At 47.2% G+C, this 25,173-nt stretch overlaps 1 protein-coding gene across 5 annotated transcripts in view; it reads right to left on the reverse strand.

The window, feature by feature from the left end:
- Positions 1–3,559: 3,559 nt before the first annotated feature.
- LOC133384058 (cGMP-dependent protein kinase 1-like) overlaps positions 3,560–25,173 on the reverse strand; it is a 44,384-nt gene continuing 22,770 nt past the window's right edge. For 3 of the 5 annotated variants that reach the window (XM_061625943.1, XM_061625945.1, XM_061625944.1), the window contains exons 19-22: positions 6,944–7,107; positions 5,363–5,479; positions 5,155–5,217; positions 3,560–4,101 (exon numbers count right to left, since the gene is read on the reverse strand). In XM_061625943.1, the coding sequence (XP_061481927.1) occupies positions 3,864–4,101; positions 5,155–5,217; positions 5,363–5,479; positions 6,944–7,107 (582 nt within the window). In that variant the 3' untranslated portion in view covers positions 3,560–3,863. Of the gene's footprint in view, positions 4,102–4,215; positions 4,292–5,154; positions 5,218–5,362; positions 5,480–6,943; positions 7,108–25,173 lie in introns of all 5 variants that reach the window. The other 2 variants (XM_061625946.1, XM_061625947.1) reach the window with 2 other exon arrangements.

Consider the following 25,173-nt stretch of genomic DNA (forward strand, 5'->3'; position numbering starts at 1 on the left):
TCGAATGTTCAGGTGGATTAGGTAAGGACAGAGTAAGCAGAGGAGGGAACCTCTGGGTTAAGGGTAGTTACCAGAGGCTTACCAGTCTGGAATTTCAAGACAAAAGCAGAACTCGCTAGTCACCCTAACCCATCTCTGAGTTCCCATCTCTATTTACTCTGTCTTAGTTGTCTCTTTATTTGCAGACCAATCTTTGCATTAGGCAGTGTTTGAAGATAGAAGCTCAGACAGCAGGCAGGCAGGAACGTGGATCCAGTTGCATGAGTAAGATTTTTTTATTTATTAAATTTATTAACCGTTTTTCTTCACAACAGTGAACCCACAGTGACAATCAATAAAAAGATTAAAACCAATATAAAAAACTAAAACAGATTAAAAGGGGAGGAGAAAGCTACACTGTATTAATTGAAATTGAATTGTAGCCTTAAAAAGAGGCTACGATATCACATGCCATCCCCAAACCCTCCAAAATTAAGAGTCGAGTGCCTGGGAGAAGTGTTTGTGCCTGCTACTTAAAATATATATAATGATGGGGCCAGGAGTGTCGCCCTGGGGAGAGTGTTCCATAAACGGGGGGGCACCACTGGGAAGGCCTGTTCTTGTGTCACCACCCTCTGCACCTCCCTTGGAAGTGGCACAGGAAGAAGGCCCTCAAATCCAAATGCAGGATCCAGGCTCTTTCATATGGGGTATTGGGATCCTGAGCCGTATAAGGCTTTATAGGTCAAAACCAGCAGTTTGAATTGAGCCTAGAAGCTAATTGGTAGCCAGTGTAGTTGTACCAGAATTGGTGTTCCGTGCTCAGACTGTCTTGCCCCAGTGAGCAATCTGGCTGCTGAATTCTGCACCAGCTGCTGTTTGCAAACTGTCTTCAAAGGCAGCCCCACATATAACACAGTGCAGTAATCTGGCTTAGAGGTTACCGGGGCATAGATAACAGAAATCGGGCTATCCCCGTCCAGACACCAGTTAATGTTACCTTTTGGAAGGCAACATTAACAACAGGAGGGCATGCAACTCCTTTCCAGAGCAGAGGAGCGGCAGGTCCATGGATCCAGCTGTGCTCACAAGAGAGCTCAGCCTAGGACTGTTCTCTGGCCAATCAGGTCCCAGCCACAGGTGTCCTGCTGGACCTACTGGATGGAGGCTGCAATAGGAGCCAAAGTGGCCGCTGCGTCTCCTCTGGGTACGAAGCAGGTGACCAAGATGTTGCTCTGTCATCTCCACTGATCACAGCCTCTGGCTGTGGGGCCTCAAAGGAAGTGTCCAGGGGATCGTGTTTACTGGAGTGGTCACTGGTGTGCTGGTTTCACGGCTGGCACGGTGGGGTTCTTGTGGGTGTACCAGCTCCCAAAATACAAAAACAGAAGGGAATGGCACACTCGTAGGGCAGCATGCATTGGAAGCAGCGGGCATGCATCTCTCTTTTCCTGGGTTTCATGTTGGCAGGTGCAAGAGTTGCATTTAGTACAGACTCCTTTGGTTGTATGCAACTAAGACCTACCCAGAAAGGACCCACTGAAATTAAGCTAGCCATGTCTATAAACTTCAGTGGGTTTGTTCTGAGTAGGATTAGCATGGAAAGCAACTCCTTAACTCGGGAGTGGGATGTCTCAGCTTGACATCTATCAGTGGGGAACCTCACTGGGCTTGCCAGCAACATGGGGCTGGCTCTGATTCCCTTCTCCACCCCCACTGCAGCCTAGGGCATGTTGAGCCCCCCTTCCTCTCATGGTAGGAGCAAGTGGCTTGTGGCTCGCCCCCCTCTGGGCACCACTGGGCAGGCCAGTGGGTGGGTCACCTCACCAGCATTATGAGTGTAGACACACTCAGTTGCTCACTGGCCCCTCCTCACAGGTTGAGGAAGCAAATGTTTATGGCTCACCCCCCTCTGGGTTTGGGGGGGAGACGCAAACAGGGTCCTTAGTATGTTAGCTTTATGTTCCAGGACAGGGTCTGTCAGGCACCATCAACATGCATGCAGGCTATGGGAAAAGAAGGGGCATTTCAATATTTTTGCTCATTGAATACCCAGAGCTGGCTTTCCTTTCCTATCTTCTGGAAAAGGAAGGCCAAAGCACAGAAGAGATTGGTCATTGGCACTTGGCCCAGATGTGGGCAACCTCTAGATGATGTTAAACTATAAGTCCCATCATCCCGTGCCATTGGCCAGGCTTGCTGGGGCTGATGGGAGTTGTGATTCAGCAACATCTGGCAGGCCAATGGCTCCCCCCACCTGATTTAGGTACTTTATGCCCAACAAAGAGTTAATTTTCAGCTGCCATGTCTCATGTTGTTGGTTTCCACTGGCAAGCAATGCAATGCCCCCCCCCCCCCCGGAGGATGTCAGTGTGAAGCACACACACCCCGGAGAAAAATCTACAGAATGGTGGGGCACACCCTCCATCTGAGGGAGGCAAAGAGCCTTGCTGGGTCCACACTTGGCCACAAGGGGCCAGGATGGAGGTGGGAGGGGGCCGGGACGGCAGAGCAGGGAGGGGCAACAATGGCGGGGGGAGGGGGTCCTGATGGAGGCTCTTTACCAAGTAGCTGAAAAGGTGGTGGTGGTGGTGAGGTGGTCTTGGGACTGCCAGCGAGGCACAGGCCTGGGGAGCTGCAGAAAGGCTTTCCTGAGAGGCGTGCAGAGGGCCCTGCAGGCCAAGCAGAGATGAATCACAGTGTACCTTAGAAACAAGGACTGACAAGAGACAATCTCTTTTCAGCGGCACCAAAACACTTGTCCTCTCATTCAGAGTAGGCGAAATATGCGTTGTTTGTTCTCTGTGGCAATTTCACCTCAGTAAAGCTATTTTTTCTGGGTTCTGGAAGGGCTCAGCTGTCAAGTTGCACTTGAGAGAAGCTTTCAGTCCCCTTTCAGTCCCCCCCTCTTTTGCAGCATAAGCCATGTTGCTATTTATGAAGATGATTATTGTAAGAGGATCAGGGTTAATTGTTCCAGAAAAAAGAGGGGGCTCTCTTAAGAACTTATGGACCACACAGAGCCTGGAGACACACTGAAAGGCCTTTGAGTCTTGGGGCAGAGACACACTTGTGGTTGTGCCATTCCAGTGTGCCTCCACCTTTCTTTTCTGAAAGCGGGGGCAGACAACGCTAGTCAAACCCCGCCCCTTTTCCCCTCTAAATCCTGGTCAGATCAGCTTCAGTGCAGGTTTTTAAAAAATTCAGCTTCAGAGAGATTTCTCCACTGACTGGTAAATCAACCTGTTGCCGCTCCAGGTGTGGCCAATGGAAACACTTTGCTGTAGGCCCAGGCAGAGGCAGTGATTGGTGCAATGCTTTGCTGTGGATGGTCCTGAAAGGCCTGAAGTCAGCAGTGGGGAAGGGCGGTGTGTCCAGCCGAGGGCAGAGTTGCTTCAAAACGCAGCCAGAAAAACCATTCCCGCTGCTTGTGAAGGGACTAGTGTGCCCACAGCCTAAGTGAACACCTCAAACCAGGGATGGGCAACCTGGTGCTCCCCAGACATTGCTGGACTCCAACTCCCATCCTCCTCCCTGACTACCGGGCTTGCAGGCTGCTGGGAGTTGGAGTCCAACAACAGCTGGAAGGCCAGAGGGTCTGGGCCTTAGATGGAGAGTCAGGGGGAAGCAGGAACTCCAGCCGCCACCGCCACCACCACCCCATGGCCAAACCACAGAGGAAGGAGGCCCATGCCATCCCCTGAAGTCAGTTTATTCCCCACATTGAGCAGCACAACACAGGACTGGGGGACTTCCCCCTTTCACAGTGAATTTACCCACAGCGACTGTCAGCTCCCAGAGAAGGCCGGCCGGGGTGGGGCAGAGGAGGGGGCAGTGGAGGGGGAGGGGAGAGGCAGAGGAGCAACCAGGCTGCACCCCCCCTCCTAAGGAGCTTCTGGTTGGGGAAGGGAGGGGCTGCCGGGGCTCCTGCGGTCTCTCAGTTCTGGTTCCAGTCCTTGGCGTAGGTTGGGAGCAGATCGCAGGCAGGCCACCCTGCCCTCCCCTCCCCACCCCACCCTGCCAAGTTCCAGGGGTTCAGAAGTCTTCATCCCAGCCGGAAAACTCCTCCTCGGGCAGCAGCCATGAAACAGAGAACCGCCTGAAGTTGACGTAGGGGGGGCCCTGCAGGGGGAGAAACAACCGGGAGATGGGCAGGGCGGCAGCAGCAGCAGCGCCTGGGAAGCCAGGAGCATGTGGGGAGCGGAGGGAGAGTCCTCCGTGTGGCATCAGCCGTACCTGCTTGAGCAGCTCTGTGGTGGGGGCCTCCACCTGACGGAGTGCCAGCTTCTTCCAGGACAGGGAGCTGAACCACCTGCGGGCAGGAGGGAGGGCATCAGGGGGTCCCCCATCGGAACCCCAAACTCTTAAGCTCTGCTGCAACTGTTAATAATGCACGTGCTTAAGCCCTCGGGGTCTGTTGCGAAGGGGGGTGGGATGTGGCGGCTCAAATGTCCAGCCAAGAACTTTCCCCTGGCACCTTTTCTCTGCAGGAGCCCTTTGGTGCCATGCAAAAGAAGGCTGTGATAAGCAAACCTCCACTCTCAGGGCTGGAGGGACCACAAGAGATCATCTGCTCTACCAGTGCCGGTCTCCAAGGGAGGAGGCTGCCCTAGAAAAGGCAGGGATGTCCACTGGCTGAGATGACTTTATAAAGGGCCAAGGCCGTTAATGGGAGATGGGCCTGGACAAGGTCTCCACGTTCAGAGGCCGCCTGTCTGGGAACATCTGCTGCTGGGGTGGGAGAGGACGTGGCTTTGAAGTTATCCTTGTTTGATCCCAGCAGCAGCTGTCTGGTGGTGGCAGTGGCCGCTGCTGTTGCTCTCGGTGGCCTTTTCAGGTCTGATCCGGCAAGGCAGCTCTTAGATCCTCACAATCTTACACACACAAGCACTCTCCGCCACTGTGTTGACTCTACAACCCCAGGCAGGAGGTGCCTCACACACAGAGCAATCCTTGCAGTGCAAGAAGCACTCTGGCCACTTACAGACCACACTTTGAACCTCTTCCTATCTAGCCCCGCCCTGTGCTGGCTGGGGCTGATGGGTAACTCTAGTCTAAAACAGCTGGAAGCCACCAGACTGTACGGAAGAGACACTGTTTGCTACTCCTGCGCCTCCTCCTGGCAGAGACCGGCACTGTACATTTCGCCCTGCGGCTTCCTCTCTGTGGACATACCTGTGTTTCCGGATGCCACGGAAACCACTGCTGGTGTTGCCCAGTCGCTGCCCTGGTCGGCGCCTGCCACAAAGATGGGGCCAGGGACGGGGGGGGGGAGAAAGAGGGTCAGTTTCACAATGCACATGCGCTTATCATGGGGTAAGAGGAGAGTCTGCGCACACCACAGCCCTGCCTACCCTCGTGGCGGCCTGGTGGAGAGACATACCTGCAAAGCTTGGCCACAAGGGAGCAGGCCGCCTCGCTCACAAAGACCGGGAAAGAGAAGACGCCGTCCATAATCCTGCTGTAAATCTTCTGAGGTTCAGCACTGTGGAACGGGGGTCTGGGAATGGGGAGGAGGTCTTAGTATTTATTACTTAAATGTCTATCCCACCCTTCCTCCCAAAAGGAGCCCAAGGAGGCAAACAGGCGATAAAACACTAAAAACATATATACAGTAAATCATCCTAAAAACAGTAGGGTAGTGGCAAGTTAGTTAGTTATTCTTTCTTTATATCCCGCCATCCTTCCAATACTGGAACTCACGGAGGCTTCCAGATAAAAGCACATATAATTAAAGCATACAGAATCTACATTAAAATGAAATTAAACTACATCCAATATTAAAACCAATCATACTGCTAGATAAAAAGGAATCAAAACCAATTTAAAAATAGTAAAATTTGGCATTAGTAGTGCAGTTCCCAGCAGTCCCAACTTTAGCAACCGTTCAGAAATGCAGGGTCTCTTCGGGTTAGTCACAGTCACACCTCCCCCTTTTTTGCTGCTGAGTTGAGAATGAGGTCCTTGTTAATGCCTTCTCCCACAACAACAGACATCCCTAAGAGCCAATCAGCAAGAAAGAGGAGAGTGTTAATTGCTGGAAACAGCCTTCTCAGTGGCCGATTCACCTCCTTTCACACTGACTGGTTACAATCTGCAGGAAAGGACAAGGTAGCAGGTTAGAAGACTCTACTCAGTGGCTATTACACTCCCCTTTCATGCAGACTGGCTCACAGGATGCTGGAGACACGGGAACCCTGCTGGGACCCTGCTTCCAAAAAAGTAAAGGGTCTAAGACACCCCCAAGGCCCTGGATGACTACTGCTTAAAAACAAAGCATCTTAAAAACATCTTTAAAAGCAATTCCAACACAGATGCAGACGGGAATAAGGTCTCTGCTTAAAGGGCTTGTTGAACGAGGAAGGTCTTCAACAGGCACTGAAAAGACAACAGAGATGGCCCCTGTCTAATATTTAAGGGGAGGGAGTTCCAAAGGGTCAGTGCCACTACACTAAGGTCTGCTTCCTATGTTGTGCGTAACAGATAAGATAGTATCTGCAGGAGGCCCTCACTGGCAGAGCGCAGTGATTGACTGGGGATACAAGGAGTAAGTATCACTTGGGGGGGCAGGCACAGCCTTGCCACCCCCCTTAGTCCCAGGATCCCTCTTCCATGCAACCTGATCCCCTCCTTCTTTGCAGAATGAGGTATCCCTCTGCTCTTGCCAGTAGGTGAAGAAAGGGGTGCAACAGCATCTCCTGGGGTGATCAGGAGTGCCCCCTGCAGCAGCTACTGTAGCCCACTTCCAGGCTCCAGGCAGACCCAGTTGGGGGCTGTGGGGCATGCCCCATGCTTTCTCCCCTCCCCCTTCTCTGGTGCCTGCAGAGTCTCCCCACCCCAATTCCCCCACTCCTCTGCAACTGTGGCTGGAAGTGAGGAACATGCAGCTCAGGGGAGAGCCTGCCCCACTGTCACGTTGTGAGCTTCTGGAGGGGGAGGGAAGAGATGTGGGAGAGGGCCTTACCGTCCTACAAGCATCTCGAAGACGAGCACACCAAGCGTCCAAAAGTCCACAGCAAAGTCGTGTCCTTCATGGCGCAGGATCTCGGGAGCCAAGTACTCGGGGGTCCCACAGAAGGAGTAGGTCTTCTCCCCACGCCTCAAGGCCTTGGCAAAACCAAAGTCGACCTGCAAGGAAGCAGCGGTTGGGGGTTGCAGCGGGGAGAGGAGAGGAGAACACTTGATGCCTCCCACTTTAGACCTCCCCGCCACACTCACACACACCAGCAAACACAAAACCCCACAGGCGTGAGGCCGGAGGACACAGCACCCTTTACTTCTTCACCCAGCACCCAGGTCATAAGTGGAAGAGCCGCCAACTCAGATGCCTTTACAGGAGGGCTAGATGCATCCAGGGGTAAGGCGACCAGTGACAAAGGGCTGCAAGCTCAGTAGCAGAGCCGCTGCTTTGCCTGAAAAAGGTTCCCGGTTCAATCCCCAATGGCAGCATCTCCAGGTATGACTGGGAGAGATCCCTGCCTGAAACCAAGGACAGGTGCTTGCCAGTCAGTGCAGACAATACTGAGCTAGATGGAAGAGGGAAACAATCCCTTAGAAGGGACCCATTCCTTGGGGGATGAGCAGCCATCCTCTTGTGCCGAGGATATATCTCCAGGGGGTGGAGGGATCCTTGTAGTGGGTGATTCGATCATTAGGAACATAGACAGTGGGGTGTGTGATGGGCGTGTAGACCGCAAGGTGTTTTGCCTGCCTGGTGCGAAGGTTGCGGATATCGCCCGTCGTTTAGATAGTTTGGTAGACAGTGCTGGGAAGGAGTCAGTGGTCGTGGTGCACGTTGGCACTAACGACATGGGGAAATGCAGCCGTGAGGTCCTGGAAGCAAAATTTAGGTTGCTAGGTAGGATGCTGAAAGCCAGGACCTCCAAGGTGGCTTTCTCTGAAATGCTACCGGTTCCACGCGCAGGCCCAGCCAGACAGGCCCAGCTTCGCAGTCTCAATGCGTGGATGAGACGATAGTGTCGGGTGGAAGGGTTCGGATTTGTTAGGCACTGGGGAACATTTTGGGACAAGCCGGGCCTGTACAAAAGGGATGGGCTCCACTTGAACCAGAATGGAACCAGACTGCTGGCACTTAAAATTAAAAAGGTAGCAGAGCAGCTTTTAAACTGACTGAGGGGGGAAACCCGACAGGAGCTGAGAAAGGTCCGGTTCGGAATAAACCTCCCCCCTGGGATAAAAACCAAAGAAATGATGAAATTTTAAAAGGGGTAGGCCTAGAAGTAGGCATTGTGAGAGCAGGGGCACAGGATATAAATTCAGAAGAGCAAAATTACCACAGGCCTAACCGCAAGTGCCAAAGACACTTGAAGAGAGACACTGCTTACAAGTGCCTGTACGCTAATGCTAGGAGCCTCCGAACCAAGATGGGAGAACTGGAGTGCTTGGTCTTAGAGAAGAGCATTGATATAGTGAGCATAACCGAGACCTGGTGGAATGGAGAAAACCAGTGGGATACGGTTATCCCTGGATATAAACTATATCGGAAGGACAGGGAAGGACGTATTGGTGGCGGAGTCGCTCTATACGTGAAAGAAGGCATTGAATCCAGCAAGCTCGAAACCCCAAAAGAGGCAGACTCCTCCACAGAATCCTTGTGGGTGGTGATACCATGCCCCAGGAGGGACTTAATACTGGGAACGATCTATCGTCCCCCTGATCAAAATGCTCAGGGAGACCTTGAGATGAGATATGAAATTGAGGAAGCATCCAAACTAGGAAATGTGGTAGTAATGGGTGACTTCAACTACCCGGACATAGACTGGCTGCATATGTGTTCCAGTCATGACAAAGAAGCAAAGTTTCTAGATATTCTAAATGACTATTCCCTAGACCAGTTGGTCATGGAACCAACCAGAGGGATGGCAACCCTGGACTTAATCCTCAGTGGGGACTGGGACCTGGTGCGAGATGTAAGTGTTGTTGAACCGACTGGGAGCAGTGACCACAGTGCTATTAAATTAAACATACATGTAACTGGCCAATTGCCAAGAAAATCCAACACGGTCACATTTGACTTCAAAAGAGGAAACTTCACAAAAATGAGGGGATTGGTAAAAAGAAAGCTGAAAAACAAAGTCCAGAGGGTCACATCACTCGAAAATGCTTGGAAGTTGTTTAAAAACACTATATTAGCTCAACTGGAGTGCATACCGCAGATCAGAAAAGGTACCGCCAGGGCCAAGAAGATGCCAGCATGGTTAACGAGCAAAGTCAAGGAAGCTCTTAGAGGCAAAAAGTCTTCCTTCAAAAAATGGAAGTCTTGTCCGAATGAAGAAAATAAAAAAGAACACAAACTCTGGCAAAAGAAATGCAAGAAGACAATAAGGGATGCTAAAAAAGGATTTGAGGAGCACATTGCTAAGAACATAAAAACCAACAACAAAAAATTCTATAAATACATTCAAAGCAGGAGACCATCTAGGGAGGCGATTGGACCCTTGGATGATAAGGGAGTCCAAGGTGTACTAAAGAACGATAAGGAGATTGCAGAGAAGCTAAATGAATTCTTTGCATCTGTCTTCACAGTGGAAGATATAGGGCAGATCCCTGAACCTGAACTAACATTTGCAGGAAGGGATTCTGAGGAACTGAGACAAATAGTGGTAACGAGAGAGGAAGTTCTAGACTTAATGGACAATTTAAAAACTGACAAATCACCGGGCCCGGATGGCATCCACCCGAGAGTTCTCAAAGAACTCAAATGTGAAATTGCTGATCTGCTAACTAAAATATGTAACTTGTCCCTTGGGTCCTCCTCCGTGCCTGAGGACTGGAAAGTGGCAAATGTAACGCCAATCTTCAAAAAGGGATCCAGAGGGGATCCCAGAAATTACAGGCCAGTTAGCTTAACTTCTGTCCCTGGAAAACTGGTAGAAAGTATTATTAAAGCTAGATTAACTAAGCACATAGAAGAACAAACCTTGCTGAAGCAGAGCCAGCATGGCTTCTGCAAGGGAAAGTCCTGTCTCAGTAACCTATTAGAATTCTTTGAGAGTGGCAACAAGCATATAGATAGAGGTGATCCAGTGGACATAGTGTACTTAGACTTTCAAAAAGCTTTTGACAAGGTACCTCACCAAAGGCTTCTGAGGAAGCTTAGCAGTCATGGAATAAGAGGAGAGGTCCTCTTGTGGATAAGAAATTGGTTAAGAAGCAGAAAGCAGAGAGTAGGAATAAACGGACAGTTCTCCCAATGGAGGGCTGTAGAAAGTGGTGTCCCTCAAGGATCGGTATTGGGACCTGTACTTTTCAACTTGTTCATTAATGACCTAGAATTAGGAGTGAGCAGTGAAGTGGCCAAGTTTGCTGATGACACTAAATTGTTCAGGGTTGTTAAAACAAAAAGGGATTGCGAAGAGCTCCAAAAAGACCTCTCCAAACTGAGTGAATGGGCGGAAAAATGGCAAATGCAATTCAATATAAACAAGTGTAAAATTATGCATATTGGAGCAAAAAATCTGAATTTCACATATACGCTCATGGGGTCTGAACTGGCGGTGACCGACCAGGAGAGAGACCTCGGGGTTGTAGTGGACAGCACGATGAAAATGTCGACCCAGTGTGCGGCAGCTGTGAAAAAGGCAAATTCCATGCTAGCGATAATTAGGAAAGGTATTGAAAATAAAACAGCCGATATCATAATGCCGTTGTATAAATCTATGGTGCGGCCGCATTTGGAATACTGTGTACAGTTCTGGTCGCCTCATCTCAAAAAGGATATTATAGAGTTGGAAAAGGTTCAGAAGAGTGCAACCAGAATGATCAAGGGGATGGAGCGACTCCCTTACGAGGAAAGGTTGCAGCATTTCGGGCTTTTTAGTTTAGAGAAAAGGCGGGTCAGAGGAGACATGATAGAAGTGTATAAAATTATGCATGGCATTCAGAAAGGAATAGAGAAAAGTTCTTCTCCCTCTCTCATAATACTAGAACTCGTGGACATTCAAAGAAGCTGAATGTTGGAAGATTCAGGACAGACAAAAGGAAGTACTTCTTTACTCAGCGCATAGTTAAACTATGGAATTTGCTCCCACAAGATGCAGTAATGGCCACCAGCTTGGACGGCTTTAAAAGAAGATTAGACAAATTCATGGAGGACAGGGCTATCAATGGCTACTAGCCATGATGGCTGTGCTCTGCCACCCTAGTCAGAGGCAGCATGCTTCTGAAAACCAGTTGCCGGAAGCCTCAGGAGGGGAGAGTGTTCTTGCACTCGGGTCCTGCTTGCGGGCTTCCCCCAGGCACCTGGTTGGCCACTGTGAGAACAGGATGCTGGACTAGATGGGCCACTGGCCTGATCCAGCAGGCTCTTCTTATGTTCTTATGAACAAAGGCCTGACTCCCTGCAGGGTGGCTGCCTGGGTCTCTGTTGCTACTCATGATGGCCACGTGCCACCTCCAAGGATCAGAGGCAGCAGCATTGCCTCTCAGGAAGCATGGGAAAAGGCGCCTGCCATCGTGGGCTGCGTGTAGGCTTCCCATTGGGGCATCTGATTGCCTACTGCGCAGAAGAGGCTGCTGGGCTAGGTGGGCCCCCCTTGGTCTGATCCAGCTGCTGAAGGGCACTTCTGATGTTCTCTTCCTCCTGCCTAGAGCAGGGGTGGGGAACTTTTGGCCCTCCAGCTATTGCTGAACTACAACTCCCGGCGTTGGACATGCTTACTGGGGATGATAGGAGCTGTAGTTCAGCAACATCTAGAGGGCCAAAGGTTGCCCACACCTGACCTAGAAAGAAAGACCATTGTTGTGCCCATCAGAGTGCTAATGCAGTGGTTCTTAACCTTATTTGGGTCACAGACCCTTTGAGACGCTGATGAAAGCTATTGTTGTTGTTATGTGCCTTCAAGTCTCTTACGACTTATGGCGACCCTATGAATCAGCGACCTCCAAGAGCATCTGTCGTGAACCACCCTGTTCAGATCTTGTAAGTTCAGGTCTGTGGCTTCCTTTATGGAATCAATCCATCTCTTGTTTGGCCTTCCTCTTTTTCTACTCCCTTCTGTTTTTCCCAGCATTACTGTCTTTTCTAGTGAATCCTGTCTTCTCATGATGTGTCCAAAGTATGATAACCTCATTTTCATGAAACTATGAAAGCAATGGACCCCAAGAAATACATAAATAAATACAATTAATTTTATTGCATTGGAAATTGATTTGTGCCTGTGTGTGCCCAGTTCATAGACCCCCTGAAGCCCATCCATGGACCCCCCCCCAGGGGTCCATGCCACAGATTAAGAACCCCTGTGCTAAGGTGGATCCTGTTGGAAGTGGGGCAAGAGCAACTCTTGTTTTGTTCTTTGGTTTATGTTCCAGAAGGAAGATAGAGTTAGGGTCCTCCAGCTGGCTAGTCTTAACTACCTTTACCTGTGATGCTCTGACTGACTTCCTTCCATCGCAGACTGATATGCTCAGGGATGCTTATCTGCCCCTCCTCCTTCCGCCCTTTCCTTTCTCTCTTCTTTGACTGTCTGAGATGAGACATCCCTTTGTCTTTGCTCTCTCTCCTGAGCCATGAAGGCAACTCCCATGTCTGGGCATTGAGACTCCAACTTAGTTAGAACTAGGTATGCCTTTCCTATCTACTATGTATTTCTATACTCTGTTCATCGGGTTTTTGTGGTAAGAGGTATTCAGAGGTGGTTTACCATTGCCTTCCTCTGAGTTTGGATGCATCTTAGACCTGAACTTACAAGATCTGAACAGGGTGGTTCATGACAGATGCTCTTGGAGGTCGCTGATTCATAGGGTCGCCATAAGTCTTAATCAACTTGAAGGCACATAACAACAACAACAATGTATTTCTATAAGTAAAGTAGCTTTTCTTATTTTACTAAGCCTTAAGTCTCAGTGAACTCAATGCAGGGAAAAAGCCTGCTACTTAGGTAAACCAGAGCTTGGAAAAGTTACTTTTTTGAACTACAACTCCCATCAGCCCAATCCAGTGGCCATGCTGGCTGGGGCTGATGGAAGTTGTAGTTTAAAAAAGTAACTTTTCCAAGCTCTGAGGTAAATACACACACTGGCACACACGCATCTCAGACCGTTGACGATCTCTGCTCATTTATAAAAAAATTGCATAACAAAGGGTTATGGTGGCCGAGTAAGCTAAGTTGAATTGCAAGTTGTGCCTGAAAGCTAAAAAGGCTGAATACTGTGTGTGATTTACAAAGAGATTGAAAAAGGAGACTAGGTTAGAGAAAGAAAAGCAGAACAAAAGATAGGAAAGCCATGGCAGGAGAATCAACACTAAAGACTAACGTCCCGAGGCTGGAGAAGAACAATTATGCGGTTTGGAGTCTTTGAATGACTGCACTCCTGGAAGGAGTGGATCTGTATGAAATCCTGACTGATCCTGAACCCTCAGCAGAGGATGAAACTGCTATGGCATCCTGGAAATGTAAGAATGCAAAAGTGAAATCCCTTCTTATTTCTTCTTATTATCAGATGAGGCACTAAATGTTTGCATAGGATGTAAGAATGTGAAGGAAATGTGACAGAAGCTAAAAGAAATATAAGACAGAAAGTCTAAACATCATGTAATGTTCCTCTGCAAGGAGTTGTTTACTCTGAGGGAGACAGACAATCTGAATACACATCTAGAGAAATTTACAAGTCTGCTCCAAGAATTACAAAGATGTGGGAGGGAGCTGGAAGATGTTATGCAAAAAGTTCTCCTCCTGAGCTCTCTCCACGAACACCATAAATTAATTGCTTGTGTGCTAGAACAGACAGACCAGGATATGAGTCAGATTATGACATATTTGAAGGACCAGGATTTTAAAGAGAGACAGGAACAGACTATGTCTGAGAAAGCAAATTTCACTGTGGGCAGAAACAACAAATGAAGAAAGGACAGAGAGATGACTCATCACCTCAAACCACAGGAGGGCACAGACAAACAGGGGAAGTTGTCTTATAAATGCAAATCTCCTAATCACCTTCAAAGAGATTGTGATAAAAAGCAGACAGGAGAAAAAACTGACTTTAAACAAAGGCAAACTGAAAGGAGAAAAACCACTAGCCAGACAAAGATGAAGGATACTAGTTACCATGTGTCTGATGAAAGGAATGATGATTATAAAAACAGATTTTTAATTGATAGAGGCTGCACCACCCACCTAATATCTGATAAAAAATTGTTTAAAAGTTTTAAAAGCCATACACAGAATGTGTTAATTGACTCTGGGACACATTTAGTTCTCAAGGAATAGGCACGGTGCAACTGCTGTGCAAAATGCCAGAAGGAGAGAGATGGCTTTAATTTATTTATTTATTTATTTATTTATTTATTATACTTGTATACCACCCTATAGCCGAAGCTCTCTGGGCGGTTTACAGTAACTAAAAACAAACAGCTCCACGAGCTAGAGGGAGCCCCAGCTGATGAAGCATCAAGGCCCTAGCTGACAAAGCGTCAAGGCGAGTTAAGCAGCAGAGCGAAAAGAGGGTAAGTAGCTCCCATTTATTCCATTATTTAATTGAAGTAAAACAGCGCAGAGCAATAAGTAATAAGGGCAGCCCAAGGTCACCCTGAGCTAGGAGCCAAATCCTGAAAGAACCTATATCTTAGGAGACAGATCCTAGGAGAAGGAAGCCCAGAGAAAGCTAGTTTTCAACACCACCCTAGCAGGAAAGCTTCAGGGGACACTGTAAACAAGGCTAAATTCCAGTCGGAGAGAAGGGGGAAAAGGAAACTCCACCGACACATACAGGGAGAGAGTCAGCTCAGTCCTTGCTAAAAAGGGCAGCTTCAGCCTTCCTGAAACACAACCACAAGCTCTGTTTCCCTAGGTTAAAGAAAGGTCAGGCTGTTCTAGGTGGGAAAACAACAAACACAAAAGACTTGCCTGGAAGGCGCAGCCCCTTGATTAGATTAAAAGCAGCCAAAAGCTTAAACAGCCCCGCCCCTCGCTCAGGAAGGAAGGAAGCCTGAGAGAATACTAAAGAGTTAAGCCCAGCTGATAGCCATCAGCCTCAAGTAACACATCATTGGCTGGCAGCAGTAGCTGGGAGGAACCAGCCACACATATAAAGTCAGAGCACCCTAGCGAGGGAGCCTGCTCCACGAGCTAGAGGGAGCCCCAGCTGATGAAGCGTCAAGGCCCCAGCTGACAAAGCGTCAAGGCGAGTTAAGCAGCAGAGCGAGTTCGGCAGCAGGGCGAGGAGGCCAGGGCCCCCCACTCTGCCCGTCTGTTCCCTGACCTCAACTAAACCGCAGTCTCCAACCCATTGATGTAATAAACCTTAAACAAAACTATGCAGGTAAGAAGCCAGCAGGGGTGTGGGGGCTTTCCAGTGTTTTGCACCGCCTGCAGCATGTACGACTATCTGCCTGTTGGACAGAAGTCGTGGGTGTGCTCTCGGTGCAATGAGCTCCTGGCTCTCCGGGAACGACTTCATTTCCTTGAGGCCAAGGTGGCGGACCTGGAAAAGCTGAGAGAGGCAGAGAGGTGTGTGGAGGAGGCCTTCAGGGACGTTATAGCTGTGTCCCACTCCAACGATGATAACTCTGCTATCATGGAGAACGATGGTCTCGGGGAAGGAGAGCATCCAGCTGAGGAAGAGGGAAACGATCCCTTAGAAGGGACCCATTCCTTGGGGGATGAGCAGCTATCCTCTCGTGCCGAGGATATATCTCCAGGGGCTGGAGGGATCCTTGTAGTGGGTGATTCGATCATTAGGAACATAGACAGTGGGGTGTGTGATGGGCGTGTAGACCGCAAGGTGTTTTGCCTGCCTGGTGCAAAGGTTGCGGATATCGCCCGTCGTTTAGATAGTTTGGTAGACAGTGCTGGGAAGGAGTCAGTGGTCGTGGTGCACGTTGGCACTAACGACATGGGGAAATGCAGCCGTGAGGTCCTGGAAGCAAAATTTAGGTTGCTAGGTAGGATGCTGAAAGCCAGGACCTCCAAGGTGGCTTTCTCTGAAATGCTACCGGTTCCACGCGCAGGCCCAGCCAGACAGGCCCAGCTTCGCAGTCTCAATGCGTGGATGAGACGATGGTGTCGGGTGGAAGGGTTCGGATTTGTTAGGCACTGGGGAACATTTTGGGACAAGCCGGGCCTGTACAAAAGGGACGGGCTCCACTTGAACCAGAATGGAACCAGACTGCTGGCACTTAAAATTAAAAAGGTAGCAGAGCAGCTTTTAAACTGACTGAGGGGGGAAACCCGACAGGAGCTGAGAAAGGTCCGGTTCGGAATAAACCTCCCCCCTGGGATAAAAACCAAAGAAATGATGAAATTTTAAAAGGGGTAGGCCTAGAAGTAGGCATTGTGAGAGCAGGGGCACAGGATATAAATTCAGAAGAGCAAAATTACCACAGGCCTAACCACAAGTGCCAAAGACACTTGAAGAGAGACACTGCTTACAAGTGCCTGTACGCTAATGCTAGGAGCCTCCGAACCAAGATGGGAGAACTGGAGTGCTTGGTCTTAGAGAAGAGCATTGATATAGTGAGCATAACCGAGACCTGGTGGAATGGAGAAAACCAGTGGGATACGGTTATCCCTGGATATAAACTATATCGGAAGGACAGGGAAGGACGTATTGGTGGCGGAGTCGCTCTATACGTGAAAGAAGGCATTGAATCCAGCAAGCTCGAAACCCCAAAAGAGGCAGACTCCTCCACAGAATCGTTGTGGGTGGTGATACCGTGCCCCAGGAGGGACTTAATACTGGGAACGATCTATCGTCCCCCTGATCAAAATGCTCAGGGAGACCTTGAGATGAGATATGAAATTGAGGAAGCATCCAAACTAGGAAAGGTGGAAGTAATGGGTGACTTCAACTACCCAGACATAGACTGGCTGCATATGTGTTCCAGTCATGACAAAGAAGCAACGTTTCTAGATATTCTAAATGACTATGCCCTAGATCAGTTGGTCATGGAACCGACCAGAGGGACGGCAACCCTGGACTTAATCCTCAGTGGGGACCGGGACCTGGTGCGAGATGTAAGTGTTGTTGAACCGATTGGGAGCAGTGACCACAGTGCTATTAAATTAAACATACATGTAACTGGCCAATTGCCACAAAAATCCAACACGGTCACATTTGACTTCAAAAGAGGAAACTTCACAAAAATGAGGGGATTGGTAAAAAGAAAGCTGAAAAACAAAGTCCAGAGGGTCACATCACTCGAAAATGCTTGGAAGTTGTTTAAAAACACTATATTAGAAGCTCAACTGGAGTGCATACCGCAGATCAGAAAAGGTACCGCCAGGGCCAAGAAGATGCCAGCATGGTTAACGAGCAAAGTCAAGGAAGCTCTTAGAGGCAAAAAGTCTTCCTTCAGAAAATGGAAGTCTTGTCCAAATGAAGAAAATAAAAAAGAACACAAACTCTGGCAAAAGAAATGCAAGAAGACAATAAGGGATGCTAAAAAAGAATTTGAGGAGCACATTGCTAAGAACATAAAAACCAACAACAAAAAATTCTATAAATACATTCAAAGCAGGAGACCATCTAGGGAGACAATTGGACCCTTGGATGATAAGGGAGTCAAAGGTGTACTAAAGAACGATAAGGAGATTGCAGAGAAGCTAAATGAATTCTTTGCATCTGTCTTCACAGTGGAAGATATAGGGCAGATCCCTGAACCTGAACTAACATTTGCAGGAAGGGATTCTGAGGAACTAAGACAAATAGTGGTAACGAGAGAGGAAGTTCTAAGCTTAATGGAGAATATAAAAACTGACAAATCACCGGGCCCGGATGGCATCCACCCGAGAGTTCTCAAAGAACTCAAAGGTGAAATTGCTGATCTGCTAACTAAAATATGTAACTTGTCCCTCGGGTCCTCCTCCGTGCCTGAGGACTGGAAAGTGGCAAATGTAACGCCAATCTTCAAAAAGGGATCCAGAGGGGATCCCGGAAATTACAGGCCAGTTAGCTTAACTTCTGTCCCTGGAAAACTGGTAGAAAGTATGATTAAAGCTAGATTAACTAAGCACATAGAAGAACAAGCCTTGCTGAAGCAGAGCCAGCATGGCTTCTGCAAGGGAAAGTCCTGTCTCAGTAACCTATTAGAATTCTTTGAGAGTGTCAACAAGCATATAGATAGAGGTGATCCAGTGGACATAGTGTACTTAGACTTTCAAAAAGCGTTTGACAAGGTACCTCACCAAAGGCTTCTGAGGAAGCTTAGCAGTCATGGAATAAGAGGAGAGGTCCTCTTGTGGATAAGGAATTCGTTAAGAAGCAGAAAGCAGAGAGTAGGAATAAATGGACAGTTCTCCCAATGGAGGGCTGTAGAAAGTGGAGTCCCTCAAGGATCGGTATTGGGACCTGTACTTTTCAACTTGTTCATTAATGACCTAGAATTAGGAGTGAGCAGTGAAGTGGCCAAGTTTGCTGACGACACTAAATTGTTCAGGTTAAAACAAAAAGGGATTGCGAAGAGCTCCAAAAAGATCTCTCCAAACTGAGTGAATGGGCGGAAAAATGGCAAATGCAATTCAATATAAACAAGTGTAAAATTATGCATATTGGAGCAAAAAATCTTAATTTCACATATACGCTCATGGGGTCTGAACTGGCGGTGACCGACCAGGAGAGAGACCTCGGGGTTGTAGTGGACAGCACGATGAAAATGTCGACCCAGTGTGCGGCAGCTGTGAAAAAGGCAAATTCCATGCTAGCGATAATTAGGAAAGGTATTGAAAATAAAACAGCCGATATCATAATGCCATTGTATAAATCTATGGTGCAGCCGCATTTGGAATACTGTGTACAGTTCTGGTCGCCTCATCTCAGAAAGGATATTATAGAGTTGGAAAAGGTTCAGAAGAGGGCAACCAGAATGATCAAGGGGATGGAGCGACTCCCTTACGAGGAAAGGTTGCAGCATTTGGGGCTTTTTAGTTTAGAGAAAAGGCGGGTCAGAGGAGACATGATAGAAGTGTATAAAATTATGCATGGCATTGAGAAAGTGGATAGAGAAAAGTTCTTCTCCCTCTCTCATAATACTAGAACTCGTGGACATTCAAAGAAGCTGAATGTTGGAAGATTCAGGACAGACAAAAGGAAGTACTTCTTTACTCAGCGCATAGTTAAACTATGGAATTTGCTCCCACAAGATGCAGTAATGGCCACCAGCTTGGACGGCTTTAAAAGAAGATTAGACAAATTCATGGAGGACAGGGCTATCAATGGCTACTAGCCATGATGGCTGTGCTCTGCCACCCTAGTCAGAGGCAGCATGCTTCTGAAAACCAGTTGCCGGAAGCCTCAGGAGGGGAGAGTGTTCTTGCACTCGGGTCCTGCTTGCGGGCTTCCCCCAGGCACCTGGTAGGCCACTGTGAGAACAGGATGCTGGACTAGATGGGCCACTGGCCTGATCCAGCAGGCTCTTCTTATGTTCTTATGTTCTTAAATACGATTTAAAATACATCTTTTAAAAAACAATTTAAAACACAATGAAAAAATTAAAAACAATATAAAACACATGCTAAAATGCCTGGGAGAAGAGGGAAGTCTTGACCTGGCGCTGAAAAGATAACAGTGTTGGCGTCAGGCACACCTTGTCACAGAGATCATTCCATAATTTCGGGGCCACCACTGAGAAGGCCCTCTCCTTTGTTGCCATTCTCCGAGCTTCCCTTGGAGTAGGCACCCGGAGGAGGGCCTTTGATCTTGAACGTAGTGTACAGGTGGGTTCGTATCGGGAGAGGCGTTCCGTCAGGTATTGTGGTCCCAAGCCGTGGAAGGCTTTATAGGTTAAAACCAGCACCTTGAATCAAGCTCAGAAACATAAAGGGAGCCAGTGCAAGCGGGCCAGAATCGGTTTTATATGTTCAGACTGTCTGGTCCCTGTTACCAATCTGACCACTGCATTTTGCACAAGCTGCAGTTTCCGAACCATCTTCAAAGGCAGCCCCACATAGAGTGTATTGCAGTAATCTAATTTAGAGGTTACCAGAGCATGGACAACCGAAGGCAGATTATCCCTGTCCAGATAGGGACGTAGTTGGGCCACCAACCAAAGTTGGTAGAAGGCACTCCATGCCACTGAACCTCAAGTGGCAGAGATTATTCTAGGAGAACCCCCAAACTACGAACCTGCTCCTTCAGGGGGAGTGCAACACCATCCAGGACAGGTTGGACATCCACCATCCAGTCAGAAGAACCACCCACTAGCAGCATCTCAGTCTTGTCTGGATTGAGCCTAAGTTTATTAGCCCTCATCCAGTCCATTGTCGCAGTCAGGCACCGGTTCAGCACATTGACAGCCTCACCTGAAGAAGATGAAAAGGAGAAATAGAGCTGCGTGTCATCAGCATACTGATGGCAACGCACTCCAAAGCTCCGGATGACCACACCCAACGGTTTCATGTAGATGTTGAACAGCATGGGGGACAGAACTGACCCCTGCGGAACCCCATACTGGAGAGTCCAGAGTGCCGAGCAATGCTCCCCAAGCACCACCTTCTGGAGGCGACCCGCCAAGTAGGAGCGGAACCACTGCCATGCAGTCCCTCCCACTCCCAACTCAGCCAGTCTTCCCAGAAGGATACCATGGTCGATGGTATCGAAAGCCGCTGAGAGATCAAGGAGAATCAACAGAGTCACACTCCCCCTGTCTCTCTCCCGACAAAGGTCATCATACAGGGCGACCAAGGCTGTTTCTGTGCCAAAACCAGGCCTGAAACCCGACTGAAATGGATCCAGATAATTGGTCTCATCCAAGAGTGTCTGGAGCTGGCCCGCAACCACTCGTTCCAGGACCTTGCCCAGGAATGGAACATTTGCTACCGGCCTATAGTTATTAAGATTTTCTGGGTCCAGGGACTTCCGGGAAGGGTGACTTCGCTTGTGCCTGCTTTTGGGACGGGCTCCCGCCTCAAAAGAAGCTTATTCAGATATAAATCAGTCAGAACATTTTTTTTTTTGACTGATGAAATTTCTCCCGGGCAGGGAGAAACGTAGAGATCAACCTCAAAGCCTGTTTTTGTTTGGATGACTTGATTTCATTAATTTATGAGATAAGGTCCAGCCAACAATGCCGGACGGACTTTCTAACAAGCTCTATCTGCTTAAGCGATACGTTTATCTTTTCTTCAAAGAGAGAACGGACTAACAGGCAAGCACCCTTCTTTCTATTATTTTTTTTACTTGGTTTAGATTGTTGCAGCAAAAGGAGATTTGTCAGATTGATCGGCTTTGGACAACTTCTGGGTGAGATATAGCTCTTCTCTGTTATTCACGAAATTAACAGCTTATCTCTGTTTCTGTCACAAAAAGCTGTCCTGGAAGTGCATTCTAAAGATAATAAACAGAAGAGGGATTTCTATTCCTGATTTCTATTCCGAGGAATATTATATTGTCTGGGACTATTCTTTTTTTGGTCTATTTTATTTTGACGAATCTGCTTCTTCACGACGCCACTAACTGTTTTGATGCTGGGAACTAAATTTGTTTTGCATTCTTGCACAAGAGAGATAAGGCAGGTTGCTCTGTTTATACTGTGATGTCATCAAGCCTGGAATATTAACCCAATTGTTGCTGAAATAAGAAGTGGTTCTTCTTTATTTTTGTTTTGCTTTGTTTTCGTGGTTTTAAAAATGGCAATCAAGAAAGTGGCTGAGAATCTGGAAGTAATTATGTTTCAGAAAATAATGGATGAGATTGAGATAACGAAACAAACCCTGCGACAGGGTAGTAAGGAGCTGAAAATTGAACTGAGCAAAATGACGCAGGAGCTTAAAGAAATAGGGGACCCTGTGAGAGAGGAGAATGAGATCAGAGATGAGAAAAGAAAAAATAAAGGGAAGATACAAGCCCTGGAGATTGGAACAAATGTGGAATTGGAAAAAGATCTGGAGTTTATGGATTTTAGAAATAAAATCTACTGTTTGGAATTTAACGTTATCTCTGAAGAAATTAATGAAGATATTAGAGATAAAGTTATCAATGGCTTGGATAATCTTCTGGACTGGAATAATGTGATGGAGCTTGATATAGAGAAAATCTATGGAATTAACTGCAGCCATGTGACAATGGAAAAACTCTTAAGAGATGAGCCAGTGCATTTTGTAAAAAAGAAGAACACAGATATGACTTTACAACAGTATTTCAGCAACTTATTCAGAATGGATGGCAAGAAAATATTTGGGATAGAGGAAATTCCCATCAGACTCTTATTATATGACTATGGCTACAACAGCAAGATTATTATGGAATACTGATAATGGAAGATTGGACACTGAAATTACTGGACTTAACAGGACTATTGAAGATGGAAGATGGAACTAATAGGGATAATGGAATAATGGCTATTGAAATTATTGGACCTAACAGATTCTGATGAGATGGATTAATCGAAATGTTTATTTGGACTATGGTTATGACAATAAGATTATTATAATTATTAACGAGATGGATTAATTGACATGTTTATTTGGAGAAAAATTGATAGATATATTTCTTAAAGAATTGAAACCTCTCTTTGACTTTTTGTGGAAAGAATAAAGTAATGTTTATGAGATTTGATGATTAATTAAGATAACTACTGGAGGAAAGTGATTTTATAATATGATTTAAGAGACAGGATTGTTATATATTGTAGACCTATAACTGATTTGATATGTGACAAATGGGAAGTCAACATTTTATTTTATTTTATTTTTTTGTTTAATCATTTTTGTTTTGTTTTGTTTTTTGTCTTTGAATGTTTTATGATTTTGTTTTCTATGTTTTATGAAAATTTGAATAAAAATTATTGTAAAAAAAAAAAAAAAGATTTTCTGGGTCCAGGGAGGGTTTCTTCAGGAGTGGTCTCACTACCGCCTCTTTCAGGCAGCCAGGGACCACCCCCTCTCGCAGAGAGGCATTAATCACCTCCCTGGCCCAGCCGGCTGTTCCATCCCTGCTAGCTTTTATTAGCCAAGAAGGGCAAGGATCCAGCCCAGAAGTGGTTGCACAAACCTGTCCAAGCACCTTGTCAACGTCCTCAAGCTGCACCAACTGAAACTCATCCAAGAAATCGGGACAAGGCTGTGCTCTGGATACCTCGCTTGATTCACCTGCTATAACACTGGAGTGTGAGTCCTGGCGGATGCTAAAGATTTTATCCTGGAAGTGCCTAGCAAATTCATTACAGCGGGCCTCACATGGTTCTACCATGTCCCTGGTAGAACTTAAAGACTGCCAATATGTTCTAGATTTTAAAGATAACTTAATAAATGCAGCTAGGATAATGTGGCATGGGGGCGAACTTTATATGAGTGGAGAATTTTGCCTGTTCTAGATGAAGGAGAAATCTGTTGCACTGCAAAATTGAAAAATGGACTTTTACATTTAGAATACCGTGAAGCTATGCATGCAAATATAGCCAAAGAAAGGTGTGATTCTGGATGTTTGCATCTTTGGCATAGAAGAACGGGACATGCCAGCTTAGCCAGAGTAACTGCTCTAAGAAAGAGAATTTGGCTAGAGGCATTAAAATAGGACAACAATAATAAATAAATAAATAAACACAAATGCACAAAAACATGTGAATGCTGCATAAAGACAAAAATTGTGCAAGCTAAATTTCCTAAGAAAAGTGAGAGGAAAACCAAAAGGTCTCTAGAATTAATTCACACTGACCTTTGTGGGCCAATGCGATTGCCATCTCAAGGTGGAAATTTATACATGCTGACTTTATAGATGACTTCTCAATGTATAATACAGCCTTTCCCAACCAGTGTGCCTCCAGATGTTGCTGGACCACAACTCCCATCTTCCTGACCATTGGCAATGCTGGCTGAGGCTGATGGGAGTTGTGGGTCAACAACATCTGGAGGCACACTGGTTGGGAAAGGCTGGTATAGTACAATGTATCTGCTAAGAGAGAAAAGTCAAGTACTTCAAAAATTGAAGGACTATGTCAGAATTGCGTCCAACAAATTTGGCAGAAAGCCACAGATCATACGATCTGACAATGGAGGAGAATATGTGTCCAGAGCTATGGAAGAGTTTCTCCGTGAGGAAGGCATAGAGCACCAGACTACAGTTGTTTACAGTCCAGAACAAAATGGGGTTACAGGACACATGAACTGGACTCTCGGACAGATGATTCGTTCCTTGTTGGAACGAATGCACAGTTTCCACAAAAGTACTGGGGAGAAGCAGCGATTACTGCCACCTACCTGCAGAATCAACTACCTGCACCTGTGGCCAACAAAACGCCATTTGAACTATGGCATGATAGGACACCAGGCGTGTCTCACCTTCATGTATTCGAGAGCAAGGCCTTTGTACAGATCCCAAAACAAAAGAGGTCAAAATTTGACAACACTGCCAAGGAAGTAATATTCATAGGATATTCTTCAACACAAAAGGGATACAGAGTAATAGATCCCAAGACTGGCGAAGTTGGAATGTACAAAGCTGTCCACCTTGATGAGGGAAAGTGTGCACACCGACCAGAAGGGGTGCCACACCAAACAGGTGACAGCGAAATGGAAGAAGAAACTGAGCTATTCTTCCACCACAGAAGGGATCACAGTGATACACAAGCAGAGGAAGGTGAGGAGTCTGAGCCAGAAGGGGCATCAGAGCCAGAAGGGGCAGCCGCAGCGCCAGCACCCAGAAGCTCTGAACGCACCAACAAAGGTGTACCACCAGAGAGACTTGCTTACCTTGTGAGAGATGAACTTCCAGAGCCAGAGACCTGGAAAGAGATTGAAGCCTTACTCAAAGCTGAAGCTGAGAGGTGGAGGCAGGCAGCCAAGGAAGAGCTGGAAGCTCTACACCAAAGTAAAACTTGGACAGTGACCAAGCTTCCTCAAGAAAGGAAAACTGCAGGCTGCAAGAGGAAATTTAAGAAAAAGCCAGACGCTGAAAGAAAAGTTGCAAGATACAGGGCAAGCCATCAGAAAACTTCTGAATATCATCACTGTTACCAGGCCAGATGTGGCGGTAGAAGTGGGATACCTGTGCCGAAAAACCAGCTCGCCAACCAAGAAGGCTGGGCAAGTAAGAAACAAGAGACTGTAGCACTCTCTTCCACAGAAGCAGAGTATGTGTCAGCTTCTGAAGCAAGCAGACAATTGATGTGGCTGCTTGAACTGTTCAAAGATTTAGGCATCTCTATTCCTGGGCCTGTTGTGATGCATGAGGACAACCAAGGATGCATCAGACTCTTGGAGTCAGAAGGGGTGAGTTCACGCACCAAGCCCATAGACGTGAAGC

The sequence above is a fragment of the Rhineura floridana genome, chromosome 4 (assembly GCF_030035675.1).
Source record: "Rhineura floridana isolate rRhiFlo1 chromosome 4, rRhiFlo1.hap2, whole genome shotgun sequence".
NCBI lineage: Eukaryota > Metazoa > Chordata > Lepidosauria > Squamata > Rhineuridae > Rhineura > Rhineura floridana.